Source organism: Quercus suber, unplaced genomic scaffold (assembly GCF_002906115.3).
Source record: "Quercus suber isolate HL8 unplaced genomic scaffold, Cork oak 2.0 scaffold_1179, whole genome shotgun sequence".
Lineage (NCBI taxonomy): Eukaryota > Viridiplantae > Streptophyta > Magnoliopsida > Fagales > Fagaceae > Quercus > Quercus suber.
In genome coordinates, this window is record NW_027070578.1 from 9,539 (window position 1) to 34,418 (window position 24,880).

Below are 24,880 nucleotides of genomic sequence, written 5' to 3' on the forward strand. Positions count from 1 at the left end.
TAAAAACTCTTCTCCATTCAACAACACCCAAATCTGGAAACCTAGATTTTGTTATCCAATACCCAAATCTCAAAACCCACATTTTATTATCCAACAACACCCAAATCAACATCATCCAAATCTTAACTCTAATTTTATCATCCAACACCACCCAAATTAAATACTCTCAACTTTTCTTGTATTACGCATCATTAGACCTAGATAACCCACCAATACTACTCATTGTTAGACTCATCGATGGCTGGGTTTTGTGGAGGGTTTGATCAGTTGGTGGTGGCTTCAACTGGGCGGTGGCTGGACAAGAAGAGGAGAGAGACATTGAGAGTGAAGATGGGAGAGACAGTGAAGAAGAAGAAGAAGAAGAGAGGGGGAGAGTTGTCTGTATGTGAGAGTGAAGAAAAAGAAGAAGAAGAAGAAGAAGAAGAGAGAAGGGGAGAGTTGTCCATATGAGAGAAAGAGAATAAAAAATGAATAAAAAAAATGAGAATGAATATTTTATTGTATTAAAGTTGTATAGAGAAGCTACAGGGTTCTCCACACTAAGAGCATGTCCAATAGTAAATGTTAAACCAAAATACTCTCTACAATAAAGAATGAAGCCAAAAATTAGGTCTCCAATGGTCTCTCTAGATCTCAAAATTTATTTTGCTCATGAATAGTAGCTCACCAAGTCTGATGGGCTACTGTTTATTAGCAATTGAATTTTTTTATTAAAAAATTTTAGCAGGTAGTATTATATCAATTCTTTCTCCTTCTTGTTGATTAAAAAAAGATAAAGAAATAATATTTAAATGAAATAGAGAAACGATAGAGAGTTTGTTGGAAAATGTATTTGAAAAAGTAGATACATAAAAAAAATATATAACTATTCGCTCTTTAAACAGTATAAAAATTTAGAGAATCAATGGTATTGCCAAAATACCATTGCCACATTTAAAAAAAAAAAAAAAAATTCCCACAATTTCGGCAATACATTGCTGAAATTGTGGGAATTTTTTTTTTTTTTTCAATTGTGGCCATGGTATTTCGACAATATCATTGCCACAATTGGGATTTTTTTTTTTTTTTCAAAAATGTGGCAATGGTATTTCAGCAATACCATTGCCACAATTGAAAATTTTTTTTTTTAAAGAAATGAAGCGCACACAATTTTTACAATATTTTTACAACAAATTCTAAATGTCAAGTTATTACTTATTGTTATTGTTGGATTAAAATAGTAATCTCAATGTTAAATTTAAATTTGAATTAATAATAACCAGTTACCTGTGATTTGTTATGAAAATATTGTAAAAATATTGTGTACGTAACACTTTATATATTTTTCTTTAATTCTTCCGCATTCACTTTTTTTTTCCCCTACCATTTTCGGCAATACCATTGCCACAATTTTTTTTTTTTTTTTGGACACCCACTCATTATTGCACTTCTCACTCATCCGGGCAGCGTAGAAAATTTGGGCAGATGAATTTCGGCAACACTGTTACCGAAATTCAAAATTTACTGTTCCTGACATTAGGCTTTTCTCTTTCCTCTTTTTCTTATTCTCTCTCCTACTTTTTGTTGAATTTCGGCAACACTGTTGCCAAAATTCAATCTCTCTCCTCGTTTCCACAAATAACTTCAAACAGTACCTATAACGCAAATATGTTTTAATTTTAGCAATATTTAGCCAAAAGACTCCTTGACCATAAGCAAAGGATGAAATATTGTTCAAAGAAAATAAAAGATGAAATAAGCAATACGCATTGAACCAATCTCATGAAGACAATCTGATGAATCCATTTATGATCGACGATATTCAGTAATACATTGCTTACATCAATTAGCACCTGCTCAAGTCAAGATGGCCGTTGCTTATTCATAACTAAACACATGTTAAGAGAATAAACAGACATGCAAATATAATACGAAGGCCCTTCATGACTTAACCTCATTAAGTCAATTTAGAGCAGGAAAATCACAACCTATGCAGTTTAAGAGTATCATAGGATCTTGGTGAAGGAGCTACAGCCATTGGTTGATTATCAGAGGCACCAACTGAACCTGTATAATGCTTACATGGAATTACTTTGTGCAAGGATTGCAGATTGGGGCAAGCTTGGTACTTGGAGAAAAATGCAGTACAGTCAGCCTCTGATCTCTGATTAGAAAGGCCTAGAATGCAATTTTTCCTAACATCAAGTATCTTTTTGTCAATCAACTTCCGGCATTTAGGACCAACCTGAGTGAAGTAGTTGTGTGATAAGGAGAAGTTAGACAGATTAGGCAACTCACAAACAGCCTCAGGAACCTCCCCNAAGACCTAACATTCTTCCACGCAAACTCCAACAATTTCACTGGTGACATCCCCAGCAAAATATCCGAAAATCCGTACTTCTACGAGCTGGACCTTAGTAACAACAAGCTCTGTGGCAGTTTCCCCTATCAAGTTCTTGGTGCCAAAAATTTGACTTTCTTGGACCTCCGGTTTAACAATTTCGATGGCACAGTTCCACCTAAAGTGTTCACCTTAGATGTGGACGTACTTTTCATCAACAACAACAAATTCCAGCAAAACCTTCCAAGTAATCTTGGCTCCACGCCAGCCCTTTATCTCACTCTGGCCAACAACATGTTCACTGGGCCAATCCCAAGAACCATTGCCCAAGCTTCAGTAACCCTTCTTGAGGTGCTCTTCTTGGGCAACAAGCTCACTGGGTGCTTGCCATCTGAAATTGGGTTATTGAAAAAGGCCACAGTTTTTGATGTGAGCTGCAACCAGTTGACAGGTCCAATACCAGAGTCATTTCAGTGCTTGGTCAAAATAGAGCTGCTCAACCTGGCTCGAAACCAGTTCTATGCGGAGGTTCCTGAGGCTGTTTGTGAGTTGCCTAATCTGTCTAACTTCTCCTTATCACACAACTACTTCACTCAGGTTGGTCCTAAATGCCGGAAGTTGATTGACAAAAAGATACTTGATGTTAGGAAAAATTGCATTCTAGGCCTTTCTAATCAGAGATCAGAGGCTGGGTGGTGGTGGTGGTGGTGGTGGTGGAGGATGAAGGCATTTAGGTGAAGGAGGAGGATGAGGAGGCGGAGGAGGTGGGAGTGGAGGAAGAGGTGGAGGAGGAGAAGTATAGCTATAGCCACCACCAAAAGCAACTTCATTGTACAAACATAAAAGCAACAAGAGACTTGGGGTCCGTTTGGTTTGCGTAAAATAATTTCCGAAAATAGCCTATTTTCCGGAAATGCTATTTTCAGGAAAAGAAAATATTTTCAAGTGTTTGGTTGCATTATGAAAATTGTATGCAGAATATTTTCATGTGTTTGGTTGTATTCTTGAAAATACTAGGAAACACATTTTCTCACATTTTCTCACATTCCAAACAAATATTAACACCATTTTCCAGTTCACCGACAACAAAAGAAACAAAACACAAAGAAAAAAAATCATCCAACACCATTTCCCAATTCACAGACAACAAAAGAAACAAAACACAAAGAAAAAAAATCATCCAATCCGGTCAAAATCATCAAATCCGGTGCGATCTCCGGTCAAAATCATCAAATCCGGTGTGATCTCGGAGGACGGCGGCTTTCTCAGTGCGATCGGTGCGAGGTACCGATTGCCACCGTCCTCCGTTGATCTATCTCTCACTCTCAGGCGATCTCGGTGCGATGCGATCCTGGGATGAGGGATGGTTCGGCGGTTCGGCGGAGGTGACCTCGGTGGCTTGCATGCCACGGCGGGAAATGGTTCTTCAGGTGTTCTTCGGCTTGGGTTTCCATTCTGCTCTTCAGGTGTTCTTCGGCTTGGGTTTTCCATTTTGTTCTTTGGGTGTGTATTTTCCGAAAATGCATTGAAGGTAAAATAGGAACGGAAATCGTTTTACGGTGTGAGGGGTGTTATTTTCCGGTCAATTTCCGTTTGACCGAATTTTCTGGAGCTACCAAACACACAATTTTCCGTAAAACCATTTCCTGAAAACGTTTTCACCCGAAACAAACGGACCCTTGGTAGGAAAAACCAAGAAGAAAATGTGATGGTGCCCATTTCTGACACTTTTTGAGATTGGAAAGAGTTGGTAACATATATATATATATATATATATATATATAAGACTAAGTGTAGTTTCTGAAAAAAAAAAGAAAAAAAAAGACTAAGTGTAGACTTACACTAATCAGCCATCGGAGGCGGGCCAAGGACCCCTTAACATTTTTTTTTTTGAAACTGCCCCCTGAACATTTTAAAAAAAGGGAATTGTCTAATATTACTTTAAATATAAACTACTATAAGTATAAACTTGTCCTATTCCTGCGTATTATTGTTAAAAGTAGAACCTATTCCCGTAGGTTTTGAGAAAATAAAAATATTCTATTGATTTCTCTCTTAAACAAAATATTTGGGCCTGTCTCAAATTTTCTTTTAGTCAAGTCAAAGTCTCAAATTTTAAACTGGTACAGAAAAATTCAAAAAAAATATATATATATATATATATATATATTTTATAAGAATTCAAAAAATAATTGATACAAAGAAGAAAGAACTAGTAATAAAAGCATCCGGTCCATTCCTTAGCCCATAGCCCAAATATATTACTTGTTTGGTTTCTCTCTTAAAATTCATTTGGGCCTTTCTGAAATTTTAAATTAGTATAGAAAAACCCAGTAAAAATTGATACAATGAACTAAGAAAAGCATCTGATACATTCCTTAGAACATCACCATCAGATGTGGTAAATGTGCCAAATGCCAAATATTTGGCACATTTATCACACCAAACACCAAAATCTCATTTTATCAGATGTGCTAAATCCCATAAAATTTGCCACATGTGAATAGTACCGTTGCAAATTTGCAACGGTACTGTTCACATGTGGCATAATTTTTATTGTTTTTTATTCTGTTTTCTCTCTCTCCTCTCTCCTCAGATTATTCTTTTCTCTTCACTTTCACCGTTCCCTCTCACCTCTGTTTTGTTGATCTTGATCCGTCATCGCCGATCGTCATCGTCGATCCATCATCGTCGTCTCACCGGTTTCATTTTGCATCGTCATCGCCAATCTCTCCGGGCATCGTCATCGTCATCGCCAATCGGAATCGACGTGGGCATCGACGTTGAGGTGAGATCAAAGTGTTCGTCACGATCGTGGGCATCGACGTTGAGGTGAGGTGAGATCTTGATCGTGGGTTGCCGGTGTTAGTGGGTTTGGGTTGCCTGGGTTGCTTGGGTTTGGGTTGCCTGGGTTTTGATTGGGTTTTCTGGGTTTGAGTTGCTGTGCTAGTGGGTGTTGCTCTATTTTTAATGGGTTTTGGGGTGGATTGTTGATGACGGTGGTTGTGGTGGTGGTTTTACAATGGATTGTGGCTGCCACGGTGGTGGTGGTGGCGGCGGCAGCAGCGGCAACAGCAGTGTTGTAGATGTTTTTTATTGTGTTAGATATATTATTTTATTGTGTAGTTTATATTATTTTAATGTGTAGTAAATATTATTTTAATGTATAGAATTGAAGTATAGAACATCTGATAAATGGTATGTTGTAAAATGATGTTGTAAAATAATAAAGTAAGTCTTTAATGTGGTAAAATGACATAAATTATGTCACAGCTGATAAGGATACTCTTAGCCCATTGTCCTTCCAAATACGTTGTAAAAAAGCGACTTTCAGCAAATTACCAAACCTGCGCTGCAATATCCACTATCCTATGATTCCTATCCAGTATATCAAAAAATTTCTATCTTTTAACCCAAAAAAATAATATAAAAACTATCAAAAATAAATCCTTTGTCAGTAAACCAGAATTAATCCTCCTATTAAGTAAAAAAAAAAAAACGGCTTTAAAAAAAAAAAAAAAAAAATCACCTAACCTGACTAAACAAAATTCCCTTAAACCTGAGTCACTAAGTACCTAAGCCGGACTCAACAGAATGGTTACAGCTTCCATTCCACGACCGACGCAGGTTCCGTCCAGATCAACAATCATCTGTAGTACATTGACATCATCTACCTCTCTGAATCCTCTCTCTCTCTCTCTCTCTGTTTATGTTTGAGTAAATTGCGAATATCTATGCAGACACATTACACCAAAATCCAATAACAACGGATCCGGATCCTCTCCATTTTCCTTTGAAATGGAGAGGCTCCAGTACATGGTGAGGATTTGAAATGAAGAAGATCAATGGTAAAAAACGATCCACCTCATTTAAAATGCTAACACACACTTAACTGGGGTTAAACACTTAAACTAGAGGGTTGATTAACTCAACCAAACAAAAAACTTTACACCACACCCACACAGCAAACCAAATCTGAAGAAATATTCCAAATAACAACTACTTATCTTGATTCTTGATAACTGTGTATTTGCCTAGAAACTAGAAAGGATGACTATCTACTTGAGTTGGTGACCTTTACAGCTTGGTGTGTTTTAAGTTTTAATTTTCTTAATAATATTAAATTTTCTATTATTTTATATGCGCAAACTGCAAAGTACTAAAATGTTTTCTATTATTTTAATTTAAGCTTTATATATGTTTTGTAACAATCAGCCAAATTTTTAGTATTCTATTATTCTATTTCATATTTATTAGTTTTGATAGTGGCTGTATCTTCCCTGTTATTGTTTTGTTTCTTTGATATTTATATTATATAATGATTTGAGTAACGAATTAAATTAAATTATTGTTATTGACTTGTTTGTTATATATTTAAATTTGATAGTTGTAGGGATATATGTAATTATCATATTGCTTTAATCATATTCATTAGTGGAAAAAGAATACTCATTACTTCTTTAATAAAAAATACTTTTGATTTCATATCAGGGAGAATTATTGTCTTCCATATTAAGTAAACTACCTTGTAACTCCATGCATATGTATGGATACACTAAAAAATATATAATAAAATGCATAATATAATTTATATATATATAATTTAAATACTATTGATAGTCATTTTTATATTTTGTTAACTCTTTAAAAAAATTTATAAGGATATTATTATGTATAAAATGTAAATTGTCCATTTAAAAAAAAAAATTGTGAAGCATTTTTTTTTTTTTTTACGATTCATTTATTCTATACTCTTTGGTTTTTGTATTTAATAACTTACTTGGATGAATATTTATGATGTGGTTCCACATTTGATTCTAAAATTAAGAAATAAAACTCTTTAAGAATAAATAATTTAGGACACATGGCGTAAAGAACTCTAATTTAGAATTTTAATTTGAGTTTCTTTCATCTTCACTTATTATTATTGTAGAGATCATTTTTGCCGAGAGGACCAATAGCTTGCTTGTAATCCTTGGCTCAGAGTCCCACATCGATTAGAAACCCCCCCACTTTCCCACTTATAAGCATGAGCTGAAGTGGGGAGTGTACCATTAGCCTGTTGCCCTTTTATTGTAGAGGTCAGGATACATAATCTCCACTGCGCTACCCTGGTCCACCATCACCCTCTTCACATCATATCTCCCGATCCTGAGTGTGACTACCAAAGCATCGTCGTGAGGTTGAATGGTTCTAGCTTTATCTTCGTCCGAAAAGCCTAAAACGGGCGGGACAGCCTGTCTAGAGCTCCTCGGATCTCGGCCAATATCCCCTGCTGGTAGCCGAGCCACTGACATAACTTTGGACGGCCAGGACCCTGTTCTTCTTGGCGCTGCGAAAATGACGTTAATAGTACCTAATGGAGGTGCCTCAACCTGCCTTCACGGACCAACTGGTCCAAATCAATGTTATTAATTCCGTTTCGGACCCCGTTTCAGTTTGTCCAGTGGAACGAAATATTTCGGTTCCGGCCTATTTCGGCATACCGTTTCAGGGTATTTCGGAGTTCCTAAAAAAAATTTTTGCCGAGAGGACCAATAGCTTGCTTGTAATCCTTGGCTCAGAGTCCCACATCGATTAGAAACCCCCCCACTTTCCCACTTATAAGCATGAGCTGAAGTGGGGAGTGTACCATTAGCCTGTTGCCCTTTTATTGTAGAGGTCAGGATACATAATCTCCACTGCGCTACCCTGGTCCACCATCACCCTCTTCACATCATATCTCCCGATCCTGAGTGTGACTACCAAAGCATCGTCGTGAGGTTGAATGGTTCTAGCTTTATCTTCGTCCGAAAAGCCTAAAACGGGCGGGACAGCCTGTCTAGAGCTCCTCGGATCTCGGCCAATATCCCCTGCTGGTAGCCGAGCCACTGACATAACTTTGGACGGCCAGGACCCTGTTCTTCTTGGCGCTGCGAAAATGACGTTAATAGTACCTAATGGAGGTGCCTCAACCTGCCTTCACGGACCAACTGGTCCAAATCAATGTTATTAATTCCGTTTCGGACCCCGTTTCAGTTTGTCCAGTGGAACGAAATATTTCGGTTCCGGCCTATTTCGGCATACCGTTTCAGGGTATTTCGGAGTTCCTAAAAAATATATATATATATATATACATACATATATATATATGTATATGTATATATAACTAGATATTATTACTATTATGTAAAGTAATTAATTTTATTTTATTTTAGAAAATATTAAATAAAGTGGGATTAAAAAAATATTTATTTATAATTTTTCTACAAATAATGCAATAAATATAGTGTATAAACTTTTACCTTAAAAAAAATTCAGTGAAGTGGATAAAAAAAAAATTATGTAAATATTTTTTAACTTTTTACTTGTGGCATTGTTGTAAATAACTAAGTATTTATGAATAGTTTTTAAGTAGGAAATTTCCTAGAAGTTTCCTTACCATTTTCATTAGCCAACACGTATTTTGCACTTATCATTTCCTCTTCATCTGATCTCCTCCTTTCTTCTACTTCACAAACTTCTCCGCTTTTTATCTTTTTTTTTTTTTTTTTAATGAATCCTTAAGTTTTAAGTCTTAACTCTTCCTCACACAAACAAAGGCCAACAGAGAAGTATGGTTGCTCAAAGCAACAAGGATGAAGCTGAAGGAGAAACAGTGGCTTTGATTTTAGAAATATTCCAAAGTTTTTTTATTCAAAGCCTCATAAAAGTCTCACACTCCCTCTTTTTCCAGTGGAAGTGGCAGAGACACAAGCTTGAAGAAGTGAGTTTTAATGGCAGCTCTTGAGCTTTGTCCATGACTTGAATTTTGTTTTTCTTCTTCTTCGATCTGATGTGAATCTTATCTTTCTTCTTCTTTTTCTTTTTATTTTTTTATTTTTATTTTTTTTCTTCGATCTCTGTGAACCTGAAGTGTGAAGCAAACCCAAAACACATACCGGCCGAATCTCTAGTTTCGGCCGGTATTTGCCGAAACACACCGGAATGACCGGAATGCCCCGGAACTGGCCGGATTTTGACCCGAGGTGGAACAAAGGGTATTCTGGTTCAGGATTATATACTGGTACGAGAAATTCCGCCCGTTCCGGCCGGAACGGAACGAAATTAATAACAATGGTCCAAATGATCCCACAAACTTTTGCAGTCTTCAGTGGCATGCCCATGGTCTTGGTGGTATTGACAATAGAGATTGTGATTGCATCTCTCAGGGTTCCCTACCATTTTACTCGGCCACCTAAAGAATGATTCATTCTTGATCTTTTCCAGAACTTGATGAACTAGCTCCTTGAACACTGTATTGACTGCTTGAGCATTTGTTGACCCCGACTGCCCAGTGAAATCTCTCCACGGCTTATTGTTGTTGTAACGATCCGACCTGAAGTCCTTCCTATCCTGGGGGATAACCTTATCCTTACCCTTCCCTTGCTGTTGATCTTCTTCAACCCTTTTATATTTTTCAATACGGTCCATAAGTTGACGCATGTTAGTGACAGGCTTGCCGGACAAGGATGTCCTTAAACCATGCTCAGTGGGAAGACCCAGCTTAAACGTGTCTAGGGCCATTGCATCAAAGTTGCCCTCCATATCATTAAACATCTCCCAATATCTATCCGAATATGCCTTAAGGGACTCACCTTCACGCATGCTCAAGGATGGCAGAGAAGATAAGGGCCTGGCCACCCTTCGACATGTGACAAAACGTGAACCAAAAGTTTGAGTGAGCTCTTGGTAGGAATTGATGGAGTCTGCTTTCAGGTTGTCGAACCACCTCATTGCCACGGGTCCAAGATTAGAAAGGAATACCTTGCACATCAGAGCTTCATCTCTGGAGTAGACAGCCATCCTTTGGTTAAAATGGCTCACATGTTCCACAGGGTCCGTTTTACCATTGTAAATAGTGAAGGTTGGCTGGTTAAAACGCCGAGGAAGCTTTGCTTCTTCAATCCTGCGCGTGAAAGGTGACCTAGAGATTTGATTCAGAGCCTTGCTCATGGCATCATTTCCCACCCCTCCATGTGATGGCCTTTGAGGTTGATTCTTGCGAGGGTGTTCATCCTCATATGAAAAAGATTCACTGATTGGAGTTCGAGACCTTTGTTCATAAGTGATGTCTTGTTCGTCACCCGAGTTGTCATCAGAATGCGAGGCAGTACGTTTTCTTTTCGCATGGCGCAACTCCCTTCTTAACCTTTCAATCTCTATTTGCATGCTATTCTTCTTTGCATAAGATACATGACTTCCGCCACGAGGTTGAGTTCGCTCAGTGTGTGTAGTATGCACACTGCCTTCACGATCTTGTCTCCATTCCAAATTGAGAAAATGATCTATATGTTAGGACGCCCTAGATTCTACCGGTTGTTGCCCTGGTTCAGCCATGACCAACTGCTATTGGTTCCCCTTACACTCAAGCTCTTCCCACAGACGGCGCCAATTATAGAGTTAGGATTTGTGGCCCAAGCCCAAAACAATGAATTTGTAGAGTATGGGTGAAAGAGTTAGGTTGATTATGGAATCGACAACAACTAATCACAACCCCCAAGCACAAACCAACATGAATTTACGCGTAAATAATGAGTGTCCGAAGAGCTATATTATTGATTATGTGGTGAATACAGATCTTAGGGTTACAATAAAGTTCTTATTCTTTTCTTCTCTCTTCTTCCTTCTTTTTCCCCTTTTCCCTCAGGAGCTTCTTTCCTTTATATAACCTCCTTTCTCCTCATCTCCATCGTCCACTTGTACCTCATCCGTGAGTTTACTTGAGTATATGTCATGTCAAGCATCTCCTTTAGCTCTGTGTGAGTGGCGGTAGGTGAGGATACACTGTTCAGGGGTCTTCTCCACATAAATGCGGCAAAAAAAGTTGCTGCAGAGCATTAAATACGGTGGTAGCAGCTTTCTCTTTAGATATTTCTTCATCCTTATCGTTTCCAAGTATACTCAGAACTTATCTTGATCAGAAGGAGTCCTCGGAAGATCATTTTGACCTTTTATACGTTCAATTGATCCACACTATTCGCGTCCGAGAAATAAAATCTCCTCGGACGGAAGGCAGTCTCCTTGGATGGCCACCATCCTTCTAGGTGGGCCTTGCCCTTACCATCTCCTTCTCTTCGGACACACAGTAATCCTCACATGGGTTCTCGGCCCACTATATTAGATTGGGCCTTTTTCCCCCCACAGTTACCATCATCAACACTAAAAACTCTTCTCCATTCAACAACACCCAAATCTTGAAACCTAGATTTTGTTATCCAATACCCAAATCTCAAAACCCACATTTTATTATCCAACAACACCCAAATCAACATCATCCAAATCTTAACTCTAATTTTATCATCCAACAACACCCAAATCAAATACTCTCAACTTTGCTTGTATTACGCATCATTAGACCTAGATAACCCACCAATACTACTCATTGTTAGACTCATCGATGGCTGGGTTTTGTGGAGGGTTTGATCAGTTGGTGGTGGCTTCAACTGGGCAGTGGCTAGACAAGAAGAGGAGAGAGACATTGAGAGTGAAGATGGGAGAGACAATGAAGAAGAAGAAGAAGAAGAGAGGGGGAGAGTTGTCTGTATGTGAGAGTGAAGAAAAAGAAGAAGAAGAAGAAGAAGAAGAGAGAGGGTGAGAGTTGTACATATGAGAGAAAGAGAATAAAAAATGAATACAAAAAATGAGAATGAATATTTTATTGTATTAAAGTTGTATAGAGAAGCTACAAGGTTCTCCACACTAAGAGCATGTCCAATAGTAAATGTTAAACCAAAATACTCCCTACAATAAAGAATGAAGCCAAAAATTAGGTCTCCAATGGTATCTCTAGATCTCACAATTTATTTTGCTCATGAATAGTAGCTCACCAAGTCTGATGAGCTACTGTTTATTAGTAATTGAATTTTTTGATTAAAAAATTTTAGCAGGTAGTATTATATCAATTCTTTCTCCTTCTTGTTGATTAAAAAAAGATAAAGAAATAATATTTAAATAAAATAAAAAAACAATAGAGAGTCTGTTGAAAAACGTATTTGAAAAAGTAGATACATAAAAAACATATATATAACTATTCGCTCTTCAAACAGTACAAAAATTTAGAGAATCTATTAAAAATGTTCTAAGAGAGCAATTGTAACAACTTAAAAAAAATGAAAAAAATTTACATTTTGAAAAGGTTGTTGGAGCTAATTTTTTAGTACGGCATTAAAATGAGTCTTTCTCTTTCACGAAGCTGTTATAGGATAGTTGTTTTAGGACACGTCGTAGTGTTGTGACTTTAATACTTAGGATGACTATAAGGAGTTATGGACATGTCACCAACCTCGTAAGCCACCCACAGGTCCACACCACATACATGCGCACACAACTGGTCCTGATATAGTCATTGATTATCCAAAGTTATACGTACAGAGGAAAAAAAAAAGAAAAAAATTGTTCATTATAGAGGTCACTTTTGGTGTTAATTAGAGACATTCATGCCTGTGTGGAACTTGTCAATATTGCTGTTCGATCACAACTTCCTCGTTGTGAGACATTCCCCATCACACTACCCCAGTTGTTTTAAATGCTGTATTAGTTTGGTTTAGGTTGCAGTTGGAAACTTGAATTTAGATTTTAAATTAACAAATTTTAAATGTTTTTATTTTAAATTCATTAATTTTAGATATCTATATATCTATATATATAATAATAGGTGAAGTAGAGAAAGTGTGGAATTGAATTCCAAATTAGGACTCTAATTTTGTGCCATGTGTCTAGAATCTGAAATTGAAGTTGAATTTTGCATAATGTGGCTAAATGTATGTGAGCTCATTCTCATTAAAACCACTTCTATGTATCGGATCAAGTGAGTTACTGTGCTAATTAAGTTTTTTCATAATTTTACAGTCAAATGTGAAAACCAAAGAGATTAATATCGGTGATAAGAACTCATCATGTGGCTAAATGTATGTGGGCTTATTCTCATTAAAACCACTTCTATGTATCGGGTCAAGTTAGTTACTGTGCTAATTAAGTTTTTTCTTGATTTTACAGTCAAACGTGAAAACCAAATAGATTAATATCAGTGATAAGAACTTGGTTTAGGTACATTGCATAATTTTCAAAAAGATAGCAAAGCCAAAGTTTGCATCTTTGTTATAAATTGCTTACAAAATTTGTATCTTTACTTTTGCATTGAGTTTCGGATTAAAGTGTTTTCTTCTTGGTTCTGACACTGAGTTTTGTTTACTATTCACTTACAAAATTTACATTTTTACATTTGTTATAAATTGCTAATATGTGATTAGATGCACATTATGCCTAAAATTCACTATCCTTATATTTGGCTTTTTGTTCAGGTTTGGCACCTATAACAATGAAGAAAGCACTGCTGTGGACCGATGGATGATACTTTTTGCAGGCTGCAAAGGAACTTAGTGATCAATGGAATCTCACGCGAATTGGAAAGGACCTGACTGTAGATGTCTAGAAGGCAGATGCGAGTCACTGTGTTTTTAAAATTTTCAGTGAAGGTAAAGGTTATGAACAATGTAAATTTTTCGGAGAGAGATTTATTATTCTATATTTACGCAAGTTTGGTCGCCTTCTTGAAGTGGATCACTCCACCCTGTCTTTCTATTGGAATTTTTTTATTCAGATTGTTACAATTTAATTCGAAATTTTATTTGAATTTTTCTATTGTTGTTACTATTATATATTTTCATTCCAATTGTTCAATTAGAATTTGAAATTAGAGTCCAATTTTACTGTAAATGTGCACAATCTAATTATTTTTAATTTTGCTGTTATGTGCAGAAGCCAATGAGATGAAATTAATAACACATTAAACACTCATGCTTTGGGAATTGGTAGTACCAATCTAAATTTATTGGACCTGGTTCGTGATAATACAACTATGAAGGATGTATAAAAACACGCACAAACCAATCTCTCTATAAAAATAGATTGGAGAGAATTTCTTTTATCAGCCGTGGAACTTCAGAGGTTTTTTCTTCACACAAATGCCCATCATGTTACAAAATGACCCATCGTAAAACTATAAAATAAGTACAACTCCAAGGTTTTTTTTTTTTTTTTTTTTTTTAAAATTTAAAATTTTTTAAGCTGCGAAAATTTCAATCACCAATAGAGATTGAAGATTCAAAAGCGTGAATGGATCTTTTGGATAAACATTGTCACCAATGTTCATCTTTCTGTGTAAAATATATATATTGCTAAGTTTTATTAACGAAATTTTCTGATTAATAATATGAATTTAGATTTAACTGAGCCTTTTAAACATGAATAAACTCATGATTAATAATATATCCATTTCCGTGCAGTAGCATGACTACATACTAATTATTTTAAAAGGTTAAAATTTTTGGTGAATTTGTTAAATTTAAACTTTTTTTATTTTAAAACTATCCAAATATAATATTTGAATCTTAATCACTTAAATTCAAATCCTATTATCCAAACCCAAACGCACCATGGTGTTGCTATTAGCCATAGCCTACACAACGTATATTTTTCAGATACATAGTATATTTTTCCCTAGACAAGAAAGAGCGGGAGAATGAGAAGGAAAAAGATTTGATGAGATACAATCATGAATCATACAATACACCTCCCCGGTTGCCAGACTTGACTAATGTGCGTGGCTAATCAATCTGATGTATGAATTTTTTGGGCTTGATTATGATTTTATTATTCATTTAATTGCTAAAGAACTCCTTTACCTAACCCGATGGTAATGTGCATTTCCAATAAGCTTAAAGCTAATTTTCTCTCCATTTTCTTTGGATAGTGAACCTGTGGTCCCAACATTTTTTTTTTTTAATAAATATTTTAGTTGAATTTTTTTCTTTCTTAAAGAGGTACGCTAAATGCACACATGAAGAGCCATTGTAGCTCTATAAAACATATTTTGGGACTAAAATATTCTACGACTCAATTAAGATATTAATTTTTTTCTCTTTCTCTCTATCTTTTTTGAGGTTAAACGGAAGTTTTTCTCTATCAACCTTTCTCATCTCTCTTTCTCTTTATCTTTTTTGAGGTTAAATGGCAGTTTTTCTCTATCAACCTTTTTCATCTCTCTTTCTCTTTATAATAAGATAATTTTCCTCCTCTCACCAAGAATAAAAGTCAAAAACCAAAAAAACGAAGAAAAGATAAAGAAAAGGAAAAAGAAATATTGATTTGGGCCGACTGCAAGATTGTGGAGGGGGACAAGTTAAAAAATATGAGGAAAAAATAAATCAAAGAGTAAAAATAATTATTTAATAAAATAAAGAAAGGTTAGAGAGTATGTTAGAGAGCATGTTAAAAAAGTAGTTAGATCAAATAGAAATGATGTTTTTTTCCCTTTTAAATTTGGGTGAAAGTTTAAAGATGATCTTGGAGAGAAGTTTCAAACTTTCATTATATAAAAAGTTGTTAAAGATGATCCCCCACTTTAAGAAGAAAAAGATCATTCCATTTGAAATGAATTAATTTCATGGTTCACATTAAATTTTACAAATATAAAAGTGTATGAACTAACTGTAACGTCCTTTAAAATTTTAAATGATATAACAACTGTCTATTTACAGTTAGATTAAGTATTTAAAATCTTAACCATGAAATTGATGAAATGAAGATGATCATGTTCCCTTCAATTGGGGGAGAGGAGGGGGTTGTAATTAAGGGAATTTGATTATTCAACTTCCATAGCCTCTCTCTGTCAATACTATCACATGACATGGAAACCTTAACCCTCCGTTAGGCAAGACATAGGAGTAAGACACCTGACCTACAACTACAACTTGCAAATGGTCCAACCCATGATGCATTTGCCTTATCTTTAAACCACCAAAAAAAAAGAAAAAGAAAGTTTTTGTGATAAATCTGCTTTGCATTATCTAAGTTTTAGACTAAATTAAATGTGCACTCAAAAACTTGATAAGCATTGAAATATCCCGGAAATATATCTGTTGGTACTTTACTACTTTATAGTCTTGAGGTTTTACCTGGTTATGTTTTTTTTATTTTATTTGATAGAACCTGGTTATGTTCTGAATATTCTACTTCAGTTGCTAACCTGCCAATGATTTATATCACAAAGTCTAGCCCACAATTTCGCCTCTCTCTTGTGCCACACAAACCAATTGAAAGTGGTTTAATGTCAAACATCCTCATTAAAACAACCCTTAAAATTTCGCAACATGAAAGCTATGTATGTGTCAGGTGAGAACGATGATATTTTCTGAAAAAGCAATCTACACCATAATTTAAAAATGGACCATATAATATAGTACTAAACTGATGCAATTGCCCATCAATTCTAAGATTTATTTCTACCCACAAAAAAAAAAAAAAAAAAAAATCTAAGATTTGTGATTTATTTCATTTTGTTCATGAAAAAAAAATGATTTATTTCATTTTCACATCACCTTGTTAGGAAATAAAATGGATAATACACTGTATACAACACACCCATGTGGGCCATTTCTATGACAATCTACCTTGAAATTTTGCTCAGGTGAAATTTTATTACCACAATAATGCATTAACAAAAAAGAATTATTATTTCTTTCTACAACCTGTTAATGCCATTTAAGAAAGTATTACTAAAAACAATTATAAACCGTTCTCAAAGAGCCATTTACGTCTTTTTCCAAATGAAAATGTTTTTTTTTTTTTTTTTGAAAAAAGTTTGGTTACCAAATAATGGAAAGCCGAAATGAGCGGTAGGACATCATATTCAGAGTTAATTATTCATACCAAGCAGTAATCGCAATCATCCTTTGAAATCCTTCAGTTTTGGTGGGTGGATTGGTGACCTCGCTGTCCACCAATGATCGATCAATGTGGCAACATCGTATTCATAACCTATTAGGTAACCCCATATTGGACTTGGAACATTTTATTATAAGGCTCTTTGTGTGTATATATATATGGGTCATGTTAACGAGTGTTATAGGATATTGGTTAACAATCTAATTAAAGAAAGTTTTTATGAGAAAAGAAAAAGAAGCAATTAATGTTTTGACAGTTTTTTTTTTTTTTTTTTTCATAAAAGTGATATCAAAAATTTCTTAAAATGGATTCTTAACTAATGCCTTAGCGGTACTCGATAACATTTCATTTTTTTTTTTTTTTTTTTTCATAAAAGTGATATCAAAAATTTCTTAAAATGGATTCTTAACTAATGCCTTAGCGGTACTCGATAACATTTCCCTATATATATATATATATATATGGGTTGAGTTGTGTAAAGTTATAATTTACAATTATGTTTTATGTTAGCTTTATTACATAACAAAAAGTGTTGTAATTGCTTTAATTTATTTCTTTATATTTTGTGAGATTTTATTGTATTGGGTTTAGTATTAAGTTGATGAAGACTCAAGCTTAGTTGAAGATCAGTGCTTTTTGCGACTAGCTCGTGAGAAATTCGCGAGAAAGGTTCCCGCGAAAAGGGCATGTGTGGAGCACATGACTAGAAGTTGAAGAGTCGTGCCAGACTATCATTTTCATGAGTGTCTCATGGGTAAGACCTTCCCGCAAGGTAGTCGCGAAACATTCTGCTTGAAGGATTTTAATGTGTGACTTTCTTACCCTTTACCCATATTATATATATTCTCATTACCCACAAATGTAGGAGAGGCCATTCAGAGAGAAAAACCCTAGATAGGTTTTTTACAACACACACACCAATCTTTTAGAGAGAGAGTTACTCATCTTTAGTAAGAAATCATTGTTAGCCTCTTCTCCTTCCCTCTCCTATTGTCATACCTTGAGAGAAGATTTATACTCAAATACAGTCCACACCTATTCAAAGTGTAGAGAGTGTTTTGGACCTTGGGAAGTTTTGAGAATTTGCCAAAAGAAGCCAGTGAGGCTTGGTAGATGCAATTGTGCGTATTGTGGGATCTGGAAAGTTAGACAAGACACAGTTCTGAGAAGCATTGTTGGAGTAAGAGTTTGGAGGACTTAGGTACATCGGGTAGATTAGACTTGGAGGGTCTCTTGCTAACTTATATATTTCAACTGATTGTCTAGTGAATTGACTACCGCTTGGAGGGCGGCGAAGATGTTTTTCACCGAATTCTTCAGTTTCCTCTTCGATAACACATCGCTGTGTTGTCTTTGTATTTGCATCATTCTTCCCTACTCTTTTACATTCTATTTTACCACTGTGTTGTTAATTTTATGGATTAGAGTAGCTTGTTTGTTTATTTGCTCGCATTTACACTATTCCGCACATAGTATTAAGTTAGTGTAAAATCAATTGAGCCATAACTTTTATTTGAGGGTCTAAACAGCTCTTGTGTTTTCAACACATTTTTGAGCTTTCAAGTTTGGTTCAAGTTATATCTAGTGTAATTCTAAGTAATGTTATACTAATGCACCAACTAATAATAACTTGCTATTGAATTCATATTTTGAAAATATCATTGTTAGGTTACATGGTTTATATGTTCTTAAAATACATGTCAGTTTTTATGACAATTAGATGTTATTTACTATTCGATTTATAATATCATTTTTTATGCATTATTTTAAATTACAAAATTTTTAATTTAAACAATGGATTGATGACATAATTATTGATCTCTGATCATCGTGAAATTTTGCTAGTGTAGAGAATATACGAAAATAATATAATCCAATGATGAATTTGTCAAAATTTGCATTTAATTAAAAATTATTGAATGGGGTAACATTGCTTAAAGTTACGCCTGGTGTAATTTGAACTTAACTATATATGGATTGAATTCAAGTTATATCTAGTGTAACTCTAAGTAATGTTATACCAAATAATAACTTGCTATTGAAATCATATTTTGAAAATCTCACCATTGGATTACATGATTTTTATATTTTTAAAATGCATGCCAGTTTTTATAACAATAAGATATTATTTACCATTTGATCCATAATCTCATTTTTTATGCATTATTTTAAACTAGAAAAACTTAAATTTAAACAATTGATTGATGACATGATTATTGATCTCTGATCACCATGAAATTTTGCAAGCATAGAAAATATACGAAGATAATGTAATCCAACATTAGATTTATTAAAATTTGTATCCAAAATTGTCCAATTATCATGTGCCCTTAGGGCATTTGTCAATAAATCATTTTAAGAAAATTTTGATATCACTTTTATGACAAATATAAAAAGTTCTCAAAATAGTTAGTTAGTTAGTTATTATTTTTTTTTTTCCATAAAAAGCTTCTAAATTAACTTTTCCCCTAATATTTTACTAGATGCATAAAATTGAACAAAAACAAAGTTTTTAAAATGTAAAATCAAATTATGTACACACACATCAATATTTATATATAAAAGTAGAGATCTCATGTGAAAAAGTATGAAATTTTGCCACGTAGCGCATTTTTTGCAAAGAGAATTAAAATATTCTCAAGTGTCACATTAAAGATAAGAATAAATTAAATGTTGACTTTTTGTTTCATTTTGTTCAATATTTCAAGACTATTCTAATTAAAAAATAAATATTCTTTGTTTCCTTTGGTTTAATGTTCTAAGACTTTTCATCCCTCACACTTCAATTCACCATTTTCACCCCTTGCACTTATACTCTTTTATATATCCCTACCTATAGCCTTTATGACGTTCCATGACAAATACACATAGACAAAAAATGATGTTATTTACCTTCAATTTTTCAACAACACCTACCTAGCTCCAATATTGTTGTCCCATCTAATCCTAACCCATATGAGTAGGCTAACCAAGGGAGGGGAATTGCATTTTATATTGAGTGACAACGGCAATTATGATTTTGATGTTAAGGTCGAACGTTGCGGGTTTTGTAAAGTTTGTAATTGACTATGAGTGTTTGGGATGTGTATTTCGTTTTATAATTAAGGAGAAAGATGAAGACAAATTCTTTATCGAATTTTATTCCACTATATTCCTCCAAATTTGTTTTTTTTTTTTTTTAAATTTTGTATTACTTAAATTGAATAATTATAAAGGATATGTGTGTAATTTACAATTGTTGCTTCTTATGATGAACTTATTACTAACAAAGTTCTATAACAATTATGCTATAATATATGTACAACATTCTTTAAAATTATTTTATATAAAATATTACAATATTATTCGTGTATCGCATGAGTAACTTACTAGCATATATAAAAGAATGAACAGAATCACAATAACTTTTGCCAAGCTTAATAATGTAAGTTTGTAGCCAAGTGGACGAATTAACGTAGTTGAAGGAAGAATGAAACCAGTTGAGTAAGATGAGATTGTTGTTGGTATGTACCACTGCATTGCATGCAAGGTCCTATGGGTCTGACCATACCATATGTGTGTTTAAGAATTCTTACCACATGTAAGAATTACCCTACTACAATATTTGTGTTTAGGATATTCGTTAACAGTACCCATAGGAAAAAGAAAAAAAAGAAAAGAAAAAAAGCTATAAGCAGAAACAACAAAGATTTCTCATTAACCGTAACAATTTTATCTTATTTTGCATTTGGAACTTAAATATATATAGAACATTTAACAATATCACCAAGAGATTATGTGACAACAATTTTAAATCAGCACCATTGATATTATGGTAGCTAGTCTTCAATCGTTCAGGGTCCTTTCAGATTGCAAATACAAATGGTAAAATACAAAATAAAAAAAAAGGGGTGGAAAATTAGAAAAATAAAAAGAGTGTTTTTAATTTTGGTGTGGACCCCCTCATTTGATCCTACGGCAGATAGTGATGCCATCACCAACAGGAAGCATGCAAATCTCGATCCTAGGGTCAGCAGCAAGAGCCTTGTTGAGCTCCAACACAAAGTCCCTGTAGTACCTCACGTACTTTCGCAGTGGTGCATCAGGTGGGGCCACCACAGAGCCATTCCATAGGGTGTTGTCGTACCCGATCACTCCTCCGACCTTTACAAGCTCAATCAGCCTCTTGTGGTAGTTGATGTAGTTGTCCTTATCAGCGTCCACAAATATGAAATCATATGCCCCATGATTCTTTTCCTGAGGTTCACCACACCAAATCAAATAACCCAGTATTAAAAACTCTGTTCTATTCTGATCAAGATTAGAAGGACTTGTTTGTTTGTAAGAACGTGACAAGGGTTATGAATAAGATTCGCATAAAAATACCGGAAAAATGGTTTTTAATAGCCCCGCTATAATAAAAATAGAAACAACCTTAGTTGTAAAAAATACTAATCAAGAACCTGGTTTTAGTCAAAACTTTTGATTATTCAAGATTGGATTGCCCAATAGTATAAAATACATAAATTATTCCCATAAAAAAAAAAAATACATAAATTATTTTATAATATTTTTACAAACTGATGTGACTTTAGTAATTTTTAAATAATTATTAGTAAATATAAACGTGATGTTAGTAGTAGACTCATATTAAAACTCATAAGAATTTATCATATTAATAATTTGTAAAAATATTATAAAATAGTTTTTGACTACAGCATTATTCTAAAAGAATTATCTTTATTTTTAAGTTTAATAAATTTAACTATATTGTTCATTCATTATTACGCACACAATGACTTATACAAATTTAATTGAAGTCTAGTCTAGAAGGCCTAAGTTACACCCCTACTTTTATGCTTTTGCTAGATTCCAATTCTTCTTTCATATTTTCATAATATTTTTGTTATTATCAGTGCATATAAATTTTAACTCTAAATATTTTTGTCGAAAATCTTTTGTTGAAAATATCTTGAAATGTGAATTTAAGTTACAAGATCTTGACTCTAGATTCCAATTCTCTCTTCTATAATGGTGGCAGCACATTTTTCTTCCTCGAAACATTGTATATACAAATACGACAATGCTCTTTTTTTTTTTTTTTTTTTTTAAGAACCGACAATGCTCTCCTTATCTTCAATTTCTTCGAACTTTCCATATTAAAAAAAAGAAAAGAAAAGAAGATGACATTTTCCTCCTTGACCCTTGTTCTACCCAATCACTATGATATTTGAAGCAATGTTTGGGTACAGCTAGTAAGGGCCCATTTAGTTTGTATTTTCCAACAATATTTTTTAATTTTTAAATAGTATTTTACGTATTTTAACACACTTTTTCACTCACACGTATTTCAAAAAATTATAAACAATAATTTTCAAACTATTCTACCAAACGCCCCCCTTAAACTTTTTTGTGTGCCGTTCAACTCTGTCCAGTTCTGACTAAAGAAAGAACAGAACAACCTTTTTATTCTACCTAAAATATGATATTTGTGTAAATCTAGAAAAACTTGTAAGTGTCGTCAAATTTGTTCCAATCTAGAACAAGAAAGAAGTGAAAAGAAGAAGAAGCAAGGGGGTTAGAGAAATTTACATCTTCGACCATAAGGTCAAGAACCGGGAGAGCAGGGCCTTCTCTGAAGTCGATCTTGTGAGCAACACCAGCCTTTTCGATGACAGGCAGGCCAAGCTCGTAGTTTTCTCTGTTTATGTCCATGGCCAAGATCTGTGCACAATCAAAAAATATACAAACTTTTAATTTTCATGTTCTTATTGGATTGTTGTTTTTGTTGGTTGTGTGTGTTTGTTTTTGTGATGGGGGGTTTTCATGAATTTCTTCTTCACCTTTCCATCTTCGGGAAGAGCAAGAGCTGTGGCTAGAAGAGAGTAGCCAGTGTAGACACCAATCTCCATGGTGTTCTTGGCATTGATGAGCTTGAGAAGCATGTTCAAGAATTGGCCTTCATCAGCTGAGGTGGTCATGATGTTCCTGTTAATTAATGATTACCCAAAAAACGCTTAGTACAGAGTGCACAACAACCTTAATTAATATATGATGGGATATCTAAATTTTGACAAAAGAATCAATCTTTAAAGTCATGATCTTCACCATGGATGCTTGGCTGTAATCTCTCTAAGCTCCTTCATGGGCTCAGGCTCTCTTGGGTAAACACTGGTCTCCAAAATATACTACAAAATCAAACCCAAAAAAGAAAAACAACATGTTAACAAACCAAAAATGGAAAATTGATAAATGAAACTCATCAAACAAGAGCTTCAAAGGCTCAAAGCCCATAAATGCTCAATTTTCCTTGGTCTTTCTTTGATGGCATGCAATATATCTATACCTGGTAAAGAGCATCACTCTGCAAAAGGCTCTTGTGGCCAACCTCCTGGTGCCTCCCAGCTTCGTTTTGTGTTCCTTCTGCGTTGGTTGCCATTGATGTAAATGATTTTTCTTACTTCTTCGATTTTTGTTTTGGGTTGTCTGCTAGATTTTTGTGCTCACCAAACAAATACGGTGAACCTGAGAAGAAATAAGGGACAGAGTAGGGGTATATATTGGAGCTAAGGTCCGGTTTGAACCGGTCAGAAGTTGTTGGCAATGGACCGCCCGCCAAACCGGTCGGGGGTTGGTGAGGACTCGATAAAGCGTGAGGGGCTTTGGGCGAGTGAGAGAGGACCCCACTAATCAATTTTTGGGTGTCATTTTTTTTTTTTTTGGTTCATTGGTTTTGGACTTGTAGTCTACGAGGTTTGGTCTTCAATTTTCATGACGTTATTATGGGTATTTATGACGTCTGAATTTTTGTATTTAAGTAGTAGGTACTAAGGATTTATTTGAATATATTTTATTTTTCTGAAATTAAAAATTTATTGCTAACAGCAATGTAGATAGATAATAAAATTAGTTAAAATAGTATAATAGAACCTATAATTAGTGTCAAAAGTGCAATGAAACTCATAAATAGTAGTAAAAATTAGCTGAATAGTAAAATAATTTATAATTTTAATTTCCGTCTAAACGCATACTAGCTATTGTTTTTCAAGCTTAATATACACAAGTATTGAATTTAGAGTATTAGTATTTTTAGTTTTACATACTTTTAATGATTTTAGGTGCCACCAAAAAAGAAAAAAGAAAAGAAAAAAGGAGTTTGGTTAAATATCCACATAATCCTAATTATGTAATGAAATATTTAATTATTATTCATATATATATATATATATAATAATTGAGATTACTAATAATTAAAAATGAGTGATCAAATCATTAAAGGTAATATACCCAAAAGATCATAGATAAACATGGTCAAATTATCTAAGAAAAATTATAGACGTATGATAGCATGTTTCAACTTTAGTGTAAGATTTTTTATTTATTTATTTATTTTTTTTAACTTATTCATTGACGTGTAATTTTTTAAAATATGATTATATTGTTGTCAAATTTCAACCAAAAAAAGAATCAAGTAGTACACCTTAAGTATTTTGTTTTTTCTGAGTTTGATTAACAAAAGTAAATGAAATGGTCATAAACAAATAAATAATGGGCACTTGGAGTGGACATAGGGTATTGGAGTTAGGATTTCAATGATGGCTTCCGTTCCTTTGGTGGACCCACAAGCTTTATCGATGGAATCTCAACGTGGCAAATAGAGAGAGTTGGTGTATGGTTGGTGGTGGATGAAACTAGGCCCGTTTGGTGTCGTTTGATCTTTTATATACGGTATACGGTAAGACTTAAGAGTTGGTGGCCACCTCCTCCTAAAAAAATCATGCCTTTTGTTTTAAAATAATAATCTAGATTCAACTTAGAGATGTTCTTGTTGGTAAT

General features: G+C 34.3%; 3 protein-coding genes across 3 annotated transcripts; 1 reads left to right on the forward strand and 2 right to left on the reverse strand.

Moving 5' to 3' along the window:
- Nucleotides 1-237: 237 nt before the first annotated feature.
- LOC136065807 (uncharacterized protein At4g06744-like) lies at nucleotides 238-3,058 on the forward strand. Its single transcript, XM_065769487.1, has 3 exons — nucleotides 238-381; nucleotides 2,005-2,104; nucleotides 2,250-3,058. The coding sequence occupies exons 1-3, from the start codon at nucleotides 238-240 to the stop codon at nucleotides 3,056-3,058; spliced, it is 1,053 nt and encodes a 350-aa protein (XP_065625559.1).
- A 6,348-nt stretch (nucleotides 3,059-9,406) lies between these two features.
- On the reverse strand, nucleotides 9,407-10,510 carry LOC136065808 (uncharacterized). Its single transcript, XM_065769488.1, has one exon. The coding sequence runs from the start codon at nucleotides 10,508-10,510 to the stop codon at nucleotides 9,407-9,409; it is 1,104 nt and encodes a 367-aa protein (XP_065625560.1).
- A 10,225-nt stretch (nucleotides 10,511-20,735) lies between these two features.
- LOC111992262 (caffeoyl-CoA O-methyltransferase) lies at nucleotides 20,736-23,584 on the reverse strand. Its single transcript, XM_024024133.2, has 5 exons — nucleotides 23,391-23,584; nucleotides 23,153-23,232; nucleotides 22,888-23,032; nucleotides 22,637-22,768; nucleotides 20,736-21,301 (listed from the first exon to the last, which is right to left on the reverse strand). Exons 1-5 carry the CDS (start codon nucleotides 23,481-23,483, stop codon nucleotides 21,008-21,010), a joined length of 744 nt encoding a protein of 247 aa, XP_023879901.1. The 5' UTR covers nucleotides 23,484-23,584; the 3' UTR covers nucleotides 20,736-21,007.
- Between the last annotated feature and the right edge of the window lie 1,296 nt (nucleotides 23,585-24,880).

Bases quoted from the DNA above. Each gene is read 5' to 3' on its own strand.
- LOC136065808 (XM_065769488.1), bottom strand. From the start codon at position 10,510: ATGCAAATAGAGATTGAAAGGTTAAGAAGGGAGTTGCGCCATGCGAAA.
- LOC111992262 (XM_024024133.2), bottom strand. From the start codon at position 23,483: ATGGCAACCAACGCAGAAGGAACACAAAACGAAGCTGGGAGGCACCAG. The intron at 23,233-23,390 runs GTATAGATATAT...TTGATTTTGTAG, and splicing joins AGAGTGATGCTCTTTACCAG to TATATTTTGGAGACCAGTGT. The intron at 22,769-22,887 runs GTGAAGAAGAAA...GATTGTGCACAG, and splicing joins CTCTTCCCGAAGATGGAAAG to ATCTTGGCCATGGACATAAA.